Genomic DNA, 11338 nt, shown 5'->3' with positions numbered 1-11338 from the left:
TCAACCGATAAACAGATAAATAAATAATTTCTCTCTTGGGGAACTTGGAAGGGGCTTGTGGGAAACGTGCAAGCTACTATTAATACACTTGAAATTTCCCTCCTAAATAAGTAAACATTGGCTTTAACATTAGACAGTGCTGCAGTGTGCAGAGAGTTCTTTCAGTACATATCAATGTTGTAAAAAACAAAAATTGGCATTTCTTTCTGGTTTTTACTTTTGGAGAAGGACATTTGTTCCCAACATTTGTTCCGTACAATGACATGTCGACCGGCACAGCTAGGTTATGTCAAATGCTAGAATATTTGGCAATAAAACCGATATGCTTCATATATAAGTTGCTCGAAAAGACCTGGTGTGTCTTTCTCAACCAGGTGCCCCCAATGTCCCCCCTTGTGCCTAAACGAAGGAAATGCATTATTAAATGAAAACAAAATTGTCTGAAGACTCCACGTCCAGTAAAAGCGTTCCCATGGTAACCCCCTCCTTTTTCCCCTTTTAATTACACAGTGTAAAATATATAACAATTTGCAAAATGTTAGCATGGTGTCACTATAAAAGGACCAGAAAGAAGTGTGCGTAGGGTAAATGCATATTAGTCAGAGTGCGAAACTGTCTCGATGAAAGATTGTTCCTTATCCGTTCTGTCGTCCGTACGTGACCAGAACCAAAGGAAACAGTTCCGAAAAGTTCCACAGACAACTGACAAATAAGAATTGGTCATATGCAACATTTGTCTGTGTATTCTATACAATACATAGAAATTATTTCATTATTTCATCATTTCATCGATAACTGAAGACTTGTACAGAAAAAAGGAGAAGATACAACCCATTCTCACACCCATTCTTTTTTTTTTTTTTTTTTTTTGAACCTATAGTCTCTTGGATTTACAAGCTCTTTTCTTTATTATGAGCGGAATAAACAGCAGCCGCAATCACTAGAACTCGCAGGAAGGAACAAATGACACCAGCCTGGACACGACTCCCGTTGAGCAGATATGAACAGGAAGAGAATTGAGAACATCGGAAAACATATGGGTACAGTTTGGTTGCTGTTTTTTCTTTTTGTTTTTTTCTTTGATGGTATGTCCCCCAGTTGATTGGCAGGTCGTGTGACGAGGCCGAGCCCGTTCATGTTGTGGCTTTGTCCTTTGCCATCACGCAAGAATGTATCTTTGAAGTGGCAGCGACCTACGGATGCAAGGATGATTCCTTTCACTGGGAGGACGGATGTCGGGGGTTGGGGTCAACCTCAGTTGTAGTAGTAGTGGAGACTATACGATATGCTGGAGGTCCACATTAGAGGACTTTCATCTCTAATCCAAGATTCCAATTAAGCACATAGAAATTACAGATCCCTCCCCACTTCTCACCCTTCCAGGTTCGAGGTTCTGCTCCTGTTTGATATTCACAAAGTGTCTCCCAGCGTGACAATACATTCAGCCCCCGTATTGTCCTGAACCGTACACGTTACACGCACGACTCAGTCCAGGGGCGGACCTGGTCGGCCTGTCAGTTGACAACACACAAGTGGAAGGTTGTGAGAGTGGGCTCAGGGAGGGATAGGAGTCTCTTGGTGGGCTCTATAGACTGGTGACCAGGTGGGAAGGGTCTACAGGGGGCTCCTCGGGCGACGAGTCGGACTCCTCCTTGCTGCCGGACACCATGTATCCGTCGCTACCTCCACGGCCCATGTGGTAATAGCTCTGCAGCTCGTGAAGGTGGTTCCGGGAACCCAGGTTGGGCATGCTCTTGTAGTAGACGTCATCTAACTCGGGAGCTGTGGCGCTCTTACAGGGCTGCAGTTCGCCAGAGCAGTCTTCCTCACCGTCTGTTAAGCCGTTCATCTGGCCGTCCGGAACGTCCGTGAGAACCGGCATGCTGGTGTACAGCGAGTCTCTGTGGTTGGGCGAGTGCGTGTGCTCGTCAGTGTGCTCATTGGTCAGCAGCGGGAAGAAGCTCTCGCTGGTCTCCTGCGGGATTCGGCGCGGCCTCGAGTAGCTGTGCGGCGGAGGCGGCGGTGGGTGACTGTCGGGCGGAGGGGGGCGCGGCGGCAGGAGGGGCGCGTTGGATTCCTCTCGGATTATCTCCAGACCCAGGTTCTCCTCGTGGGGGAAGGCTGCAGGGTTGTCCAGCACCATGGGGCCTCCGTCCTCTTTGCTGTTGCCCATGCAGCCGCTGACGCCGCTGCTACTGGAGCTACTGCTACCTCCTGAGGAAAAAGATGTGTGGTTAGAATTAAACTCTTCATAATCAAAAACACCTTTTAGCTGTGCTCCACAAGAGTATCTGTTTTCTATTCAAACAGTTCCAGCTACTTTCATTGTTTTATCAGCTGAACATGTCAAGTTCCAATTCTATTTCAGTGCCACATCAAAGTCAAGAAGAACGAAACAATCTAACCCAGTGATTCTCAGTGTGATACGAGTACCATTAGTGGTACGTGTGCGCCCCCTAGTGGTATGCCAAAGAATCACTGCATAAGTACATTTCAATTGTATTTCACTTGTAAGTTCAACACAATTGCATTTGTTCCTTAAAAACTGCGTGTTTTTAAACATATGTTTAGGTATGATGATGGCGACCCATTTTTCCAAACAGTTTGTATCATCAATTTCTCAGATGGTCAGGTTAGGAGGTTGGCTCGCTTCGAGGTCTAACAATTGGCAATTTGCAAAAGAGAGATTTTTTGCTTTTTCTTTGGCTCCCTGTGGCTTTTTTCCCCGACACTTACTCAAAGAGGAGCATCCTCAACAAAGGGTGTTGAAAGAATAACGTGAGAATATCCAACAGTTACACAAATACTGTACTGCAGTAAGATCCAGCATCACCATACCTATTGTCACTTGCCATGCGCTTAGTTTGTGTTTTTATGTTTTTCTCTTTACGACTTTGTTTCACACTTTTGTGATTTGTGTGACGGTGTATGAGGCCCATCTGCGGTGTGAATTACTTTTGTGTTACACCTTTGTCCATAAACCTAATATTAAGTATTTTGACGTCTTAATATAAACGGTACATAACTGATGTTTACACTTATATTCTAAGAGAGATTCTTTAAAAAACCATTGCTTGTCAGTTAAAATGTATTTCTATTTTCAATATTTCCTGTGGGGAAAATTGGAGGTTGACCATAAACCTGCAAGTAATTGTAAATGAATTCTTAAACACAAGCAAAGATGTTGCCAGCAGTCTGAAATCAACACAAAACCGACGCCGCCCCCGTCAGGATGAGAACTTGTTAATAAGTCAGCTGGGTGGGTGGGGACATACTATAGCTTAACACGTAGCCACCGCTACGCCACTGAGACACAAATTTGTAGGCGGTGAGGAAAGATGGAGCCGATGCTCCTAGTTAAGCTGCTCATATACAGCCAAGATAAAAACATGACAAGATGAATTCAAAATAAGAGGTCACCTCCGTTGGCCATGCTACTGTTGACCAGTTTGTTCATCAAGTTGTGACTGCGCTCGCTGGTGACCCTCTCGTGGTTGTTGAGATAGGAGGGGATGTAATTGGAGGTGAGCTCCTTCAAGATCTTTTTTTCCAGGGTAGTCTCTTTGTGGTTGCTATGGGTGCCGTAGCCGCCGCTCCGGTCTAAAATTTGCACACAGTCACTCAAGTATTCGCTGCTGGCCATGCTGTAGTTGTTGCCGTGGTTACCATTCAGAGGGAGTGTGTCCATAACACTGGAGTCTCTTGCGTTGTTCAGGATGCCCTCTGAGGTACAGATGATAGAAAGTGAAATATTAAAAAAAAAAAGATTCAAATGTTTTAATGAAGTAAGTGGATATCTAAAGAGGAAACGTGTTAATTATTGTGTAATATATTAGAGTTTGCTGAGAATTTAGTATTAACAAGTAGCAATGATATTTTTTAAGACTAGAAGTAATTAAATTGTTTAATTATTGTAGTGACAATGTGAGTTTTACAGCAAACTAAGTCAAAGTAACATTAAACGTAATTGAATCAGAAGTCAATTTGAAGGAAAAACGTATTGCATTTTCACTCAAGCCACTCAAATTTCTTTAAAATACAAACTCTATCCCTACAACATTCTAGAACTTCAAAACATGTGTGAAATGTATTTTCTCAGTCAGCAAATGTACAGATTCTGTATAAAATCAACTAAAGCAATGAAACAATACTTTGCAAAGGCTGAGAGCCAAACTAAATTTGTTCTTGGCAGGAGAGTAACAAATTCGCTTCAGAAACGAGACATGAGAAAAGGAAGTCAATGTTATTGAAGTATTAATTTAGCCCGTACTTGTGTCTCGGTAAGATGCTATTGGACGCGTGAAGAAGAGAGAAAAGAGAGACAAAAATGTCAGGTCAGACATCAGGACAACAGATGAACAGTAATTGGATGCATGGTGAAAACACTTTTTGGGTTTTACAATGTTGTTAGCAGATTGCTATATGTTATTATTTAGTCATCATAGTTATAATACAGAATAAACATCACAAAAACACTCTACAGCACATGCACATATCCAAAGTGAGTATTGCATGGTGCAACAAGTTAATGGTGGGTTCCAAGTATAGTGAATGCGCCATGCGGTGTTTAACTGTAGTGTAAAATGAAGTAAGGCCCTTTCACACTGTACTTAGCGCAGCGCAGAACGCCGTCAACCAACCCATTCATTGGTTATGTGCTGCCGTGCCGCCGAGGTTGGCGCCGCGCGGGATGGGCGCTTGCTCGCTAATTGAAAAATGCTTGATTTGAGCGCAGACTCTAAATGAGTTCCTTAACAGCGGCGCGTGCTGTGACGACATCCTCCTGTGTCCAATAGGAGAGACGGTGGGGGAGTGATTTCAGAGCGACACCAGCAAGAGATTTGAGTTCTACAGTGGAACGAGCATGGAGGAGAAACTGGAGGAATCCATAATTAATGCGGTGTCTCGGTGTCTGAGATCTGGGACACAAGACAGATGTCATACCGCGACGTGGTTAACAAAAACAAAAACAAAAAAAACGGCACAGCCATGGAAGGAGAGCGCCACTACTTTAGATGTACCACGTTTGTTGAAAGTGGTAGAAGGTCTGATTTCAGCTCTCTGCTTAGCGTGAAGCAGTCTTAATGGGGCTGTAGCTTAGAGGCGAGCCTAAACTCCCCCAGATCCTGGGTCCACATCCTTCTTTTAGCTGCTGCTCCTCTCCTCCTCCTTATTGTAAGCAAAGCCTGGCCTTTCTGTTAGAACAGCAACAAATACATACTGCTGAGCTGCAATCTACTTTACCCCCAAACCAGCAGGAAAAGGCACCTGGCTCGTTCCTGTCCGGTCGCTTAGCAACCGGTGCCAAATACAGACGAGCTTGCGCTGTGCCACCGTCGTCCCTGCGCTGTCTTGCGCCCTAACTTATGGTGTGTGCCGCGCAAACTAAGTGCAGTGTGTAAGCGCCTTTAGTGATACAATAATTTGGTGACAGGAGCTGTCACTCTGAATGTTCTAAGCTCCTGAACAGCAACTCTGTCAACCAAATTCTTAATGACCAATTCATTGTTTTTTTATGTTTCGATACGAATGCCAATGATGAATTAATAAATGATCATGCCTGTCCCTATTGCAGAGTGATTTCCCAATTGTTTCAGTCAGGAACCTTAACCACACCACGGAAGCCAACATCACAATGCAATAATCATACCAAAATGAATGTAATCTACTTTTGCTAATGCACTGCATGCTGTACATTAAGAATAGGAACATCAGCCACACCTTGGGTGTTGTACATGCCCGCAGCAGGGTTGTTATAGACTGCAGAGTCCCCCAGGAGAGTGTTATAAGGATTGTTAGTACCATGGGGACGAAGGAGAGCATTAGTTATAAGATGATTAGCCATGGTTCCTGGTACAGGCAGATAGAGAAAGGAAGGAGGGAGGGAAAAGCAACAGCCGAGTTAAGAGAAGAAAAAAAAAGGAGGATAGAAGCATTAGGAGATTGAAGGCAAGAGGGAGCATGTAGATGTGGCACAGTGGGAGTAAGTGCAGCAAGAGTCGGGTAAAAGATAAAGAACGAGTGTGTGGAAGAAAGAGGGAGAGAAGAATACAAGTGAATCAAACGAGCCAAAGCAATTTGAGGTGAAAGCCTGAGAAAAGCAAGTCAAGTCATTCCGGCAGCCGAAGGTCATGGCAGGGGGAGGAGACACACATTGCTGGGAAAACATGTTGCTACATTTTATTGCTGTGCAGCAAGTACAGTGAATGCATTCAATTATTTTCAAATCCTAATGTGTCAATAATGTGACCTGGAAACTGTAATGATAATAAAAACAATATAAAATGTGTACGCACCCTGAAACTAATTATTTGCTAGAGCACCTTTTGCGATTATTATGTTTGGGCTGAAATCAAATCATTCGCCATGTAAAATATGAGATTGTATAGTTCAATTTGGACTCAGAATCACCGGTATTCAGTAGCGCATTTTATGACAGGCTTGGACACAAACTCAAGGCCCAGGGGCTAGATCTGGCCCAACACATGATTCTATGTGGCCACTAAAAAGCAGAACATGTGCGTCGACTTTCCATTATTCTTGCTTAAATCTGTACCGAAATTTTTAATTGTCATATTTAATAAATCATTTTTTTGTTATCACACTCCCCTTCCCATAACTTGAACAATAGTTGAACAAATTAGTCGTCTTTCAGATTTCAAAACTAGTTATCCATCAAATTGTTGCGTACATGTAATACTACGATGAGTCAATGAAACATTGACATGGTTTCACAGTCAGAACGGTCCTTCGAGGGAAACCGTAACTATGAGTTTGACGCCCCCTGAACAGATGAACAGCTAAAGAATCTAAAAGACTAAAATATTGTTCGAAAAGGAATTTGACCATTCCATAGTATCCAAAGATGTACACTGTATTGGTTCAGCAGCTCTCTGCACCTTGCACTATATAGTGTACGGTATGTGTGAAGAGGAGGAAGAGATGGCTATGGAAGCGGGAGTTGTTAACACCTCCTTCACTAAGTGTGTGATAATTCAGACGTTGACACTCCGCGTCTGCTTTAGCATCAATATGTCATGCTAAGCGCTTATTAGTGGCCAGGAGGAAGAGCGGGCCACACCTCGACTTTGAGACAAACAAATGGAAGTGTGAGTAGATTTCACTCTTTGGATGACACACACTTCCTTAGCAGCGCTGCTTTGACCTTCACTGGAGGGCCGGCAATAGATATCACCGAATGCGCTGAGCGACGCAGTACGAGACGTATTTGTTAGATGTCAGCCGAACAAAGATGGCCACAATGTGTTCTACAGGATATCTTAAATGTTCTTATTCCTTCCACAAGTAGTTAGAAGCGCAATTTAAATGTTGTTCCTCTACATAGTAGGACAGTTGGTGTGTTAAAGGTTGATAAAACCTTGACCGAAATTGAAGAAGGACACCATTTCTGTTTTCTAAAAATATATCTCAAAATCTCCAAAGTGTAATGCACTCTAAGTCACACAGATAATTAAAGGATTAACTCTGCTTTGCAACACTTTTCGAAAAGAAGGACCACTGTCGTGCATGATGTCACACTGGAGGTCAGCAAATATTGGAAGACCCATCCGTACCCGATCCGAATACAGTTCAGCGAGTGTCAAACCATTAACTGTGGGCCTTTTGCTCTTTCTTTAGCTTTCTTGTGACACTTATTCCAAAAGGAATATTGCATGCTTCCAGTGTTTATGACCTTTATGGGACTGAATTTAATTAAATAGAATAATATAAACCGGAAAGCGAATTAGAAAGCGCCACTTGCTATCACAGAGTGTAACGTATTTTGACTATTAATAGGTGGTTGACTTATTTTTACACTTTTACACATATTTAAAATAAATAATGTTACACATGTCTGCACAATAAAGGTTTTAGGATTATGACACTTTAAACCTGGAACAGATTATATCTACTGTATATAGAAATTATTTTGAGCTGTCGACCAATGCCTGGAATTGATCGTGTTCAACTGCAGTTACACTGTTTTTTTTATACATATATAGTATTATCAAATATCTTTTTTTAGCATTATTGTCTTTCGAAAGGAGGAATTCTTGACTTTTAGGTTGTACAGGCAATCTTAATTTGCCTGAGAGTGCAAAATGAAACAAAAATTCAGTCTTAAAATAAGTAGTTATAAATTGTGATGAAGAATATTATGTTGAATGGAAGCATCCTTGCTATTTCATCAAATAATCCGATACAGTATGCACCCCACTGTTGAGATGAAGGCGTTATGCGTTCTGCGACCAGTAAAGACAATATGTTGAAAGTGATGGGGATGCAAATGTGCGGTATCACACGGTTACCTCTGTTAAGCGTGGCGGAGCTGTTCATGTCCCCCGCGATGAAGGAAGACTCCTGTTTCCTCACTGTGTCATTCCACATCCGCCTGATTCGACTCTGCGCACACAGAAAAGGAAGCCAGACGGAAAAGGGAAGATGAAGGAAGAAGTGGTGTGGAAAAAAGGAGAAGCCATAATGAGGAAAAGTAGGAGGAAGAGTAACAGTGGTGAGTCGAGGTAAAACTAATTTGCACAAAAAATATATCTAAAAGTGTGTGAGGGTGTTAAAAAAGGGCCATTTGCATTGCAAAAAGGCAAATCAGCAATCAGCAAAAAAGGGATAATAGGAAGTGGGATCAAAATAAGAATCCAGCTACCCCATTTACATTTCAAAACAGTTTGCCAGCGTGTAATGCACGTCGATGCACAGCTGTGAGTCGAGGCCGAGGCTAGCTACACTTACACCTCAAAATGAACGCAAAATGTTCAGATAAAAGACGTTCATTCCAAATATGACAAATTGGATCGACAGTTGAAGGTGAAACGCAATAGCCCGAAAGTCTGCCGGCGTGAAGCTGTCTCACCTGAGATTCGGCTGTGCTGTAGCGTCCAGGTGTGCAGGCAGGTAAGCTCACCTGTGAGCCTGTGGAATAGCGACCAGGTGTGCGAGAGGTGGTGGTCTTGGAGGAGGAGATGGAGGTCTCCACGCTTTTGCCGCTACAGCAGTGAGTACGCAGACACTTGCCATACTCTTTACGCACCTGCAAAGGGGTAAGATAGAGATTGTCAGCGGAAATGAATGTAACAACAACCCAGCCACTGACATTATTTTACATAAGAACCAGTGGTGTTTTATTTGAAGAAAAAAAAAAAAAAATGAAAGCAAAAATACAATACTCCTAATTTCTAATGCGCAGTGTATTATTATATTATTATATATATATTATTATATTATTATTATTATATATGTATATATTATATATATATACATATATATTATATATGTGTATTATATACTATATAGTATAAGTACACAACATGTATTTCTCTGGTTTATGTTTAGTTTGACAAAAACAAAACAAAACAATAGCAACATAGGCTTGAAAACCAACTTTTTGAAGAATTTTATTCAATTTGGGCACGGTGGCCATACTGGTTATAGCGTCTGCCTCACAGTTCTGAGGACCGGGGTTCAATCCCCGGCCCCGCCTGTGTGTAGTTTGCATGTTCTCCCCGTGCCTGCATGGCTTTTCTCCGGGCACTCCGGTTTCCTCCCACATCCCAAAAACATGCGTGCTAGGTTAATTGACAACTCTAAATTGCCCGTAGGTGTGAATGTGCGTGCGAATGATTGTTTGTTTATATGTGCCCTGCGATTGGCTGGCAACCAGTTCAGGGTGTGCCCCGCCTCCTGCCCGATGATAGCTGGGATCGGCTCCAGCACGCCCGCGACCCTTGTGAGGAGAAAATGGATGGATGTTTACAATTTGCCGAACTGCTGCTTGCTGTGAAGTGAGGTGAGTTAAGTTCACTGCCACCATCCGGCCATCGTAACTCATATTTGTGCATACAAGTCGAAGCAAAATATCAGCCGAACGATGGCTCGTATCTGGAAAAACACCCAAGTTGGGTCACTTGCATCTCAAAAGGGGACCACTGTAATTCTATTTACAATATTGCCAATGGTTGAAAACTTATTCTTAAAGTTTTGATCAGCATCTTGGAGGAAATTAAGGCTGCACTGTATTTCATTCTAACATTGTGTTCCAAGTAAACATAATAATTAGCAGAGAGGAAACTCAGTTGCAAATATGATCCTTCACCTACCTCACTCATTACGTACAGTTTGTATGAAAGCTTGAAGATTAATTGACATTCGTGGCTGAGCATTTGAACAAACACATCGATGTGACTCCCAACTGGAGGTCTTTTTTAAAAAAAAAATTGTTTTACGTCAAATAAAAGATACATTTAGTAGAACATTGGCTGAAAAATGTGCTTATTGCAGCAAGAAAGCTATAACGACTGGAGTGGACTGTGGCCACTCAGTCTTCCCGCAGCTTCGGCCGGACAACAATAACGTTGGCTTAATTTGATACTGTATATTACCCTGTGAACTGCTTTTCTTGCTGAGGTTTCTTGAACAAACATCGACTCCATCAAAATGTCAGCGTTAAAGGATTAACTTTATAACTTTCCCCATTAACACAGACCCAACTTTATTACTGCATTTGTAATGGCCCTATTCCTCCAGGAGGCATATGATGCACTTGTACACACAGAACATCTGCATTTAGATCCTAATCAAGTTAGAACAAATAGCAGTGTAATTGCTTTTTAACAAGCCTGTTGGATTGGCAGCCGTGTTTTGCCGCATGCTCTGTTTGAACAGCTGTGTGGTGAGCCACTCCGTGCATCTTGGGAGAAACCATTTGGGCCAGGAGCCAAAGAAAACCTCAGCACATCTCTCGAGACACCTGATCTGATGGCCTAACACATACCTTAAGTCCATCTCGGACACACGCACAAACTCTCACACACACACACACACACACACACACACACACACACGGAAAACCCAAAACCCTCTACGGGACCGAGGCCACATTAGAGAGTATGAGTATTTGGTGAATTTTATCGCCATATCCCGCTCCTCTTTGATTCTCCCAGGCACTGACAAAGTGTAGGAGGCTGTGGAAATATGACAGGATGTGTATGTATGTAGGCTCCTCCTGTAAAACCGTGTGATGTCGTCACCGGTGCGCGGGAGATGTTTTGGGCTGTCCATTCAAGGAGGGCTTGAGGTATGTTCACCTATTTTTAAACATAATTCAAAACATAACATTATGTAGCCCAGTAAGCTAGTGCTAGCACTAACGTTTGTACGTAAACATGCCGCCGTTCTGTTGAATCATGCTGTAAAGCTTCAGCAAACATTGGTTCGTGCACGTGAATTAAAGTTCACAACGGCGACCAAGTATGTTGACGAGCAAGGGAGGCGAAGCGCTAGCCACAATACGTAATCCTATTGGTCTACGTAAAGGTGCGCTGCA

The 11338-nt window shown here is 42.6% G+C and overlaps 1 protein-coding gene across 1 annotated transcript in view; it reads right to left on the bottom strand.

Moving 5' to 3' along the window:
* Positions 1 to 834: 834 nt before the first annotated feature.
* The window catches only part of adgrl3.1 (adhesion G protein-coupled receptor L3.1), a 146915-nt gene continuing 136411 nt past the window's right edge, over positions 835 to 11338 (bottom strand). The window contains 6 exon segments of the mRNA XM_061679024.1: positions 835 to 2214; positions 3421 to 3723; positions 4271 to 4288; positions 5722 to 5850; positions 8310 to 8403; positions 8921 to 9046. Coding sequence (XP_061535008.1) covers positions 1586 to 2214; positions 3421 to 3723; positions 4271 to 4288; positions 5722 to 5850; positions 8310 to 8403; positions 8921 to 9046 — 1299 coding nt within the window. The 3' untranslated portion in view covers positions 835 to 1585.

The sequence above is a fragment of the Phycodurus eques genome, chromosome 6, assembly GCF_024500275.1.
Source record: "Phycodurus eques isolate BA_2022a chromosome 6, UOR_Pequ_1.1, whole genome shotgun sequence".
Lineage (NCBI taxonomy): Eukaryota > Metazoa > Chordata > Actinopteri > Syngnathiformes > Syngnathidae > Phycodurus > Phycodurus eques.
Note: the sequence above shows the minus strand (reverse complement) of the source record. Positions and strands in the feature narration are given on the sequence as shown.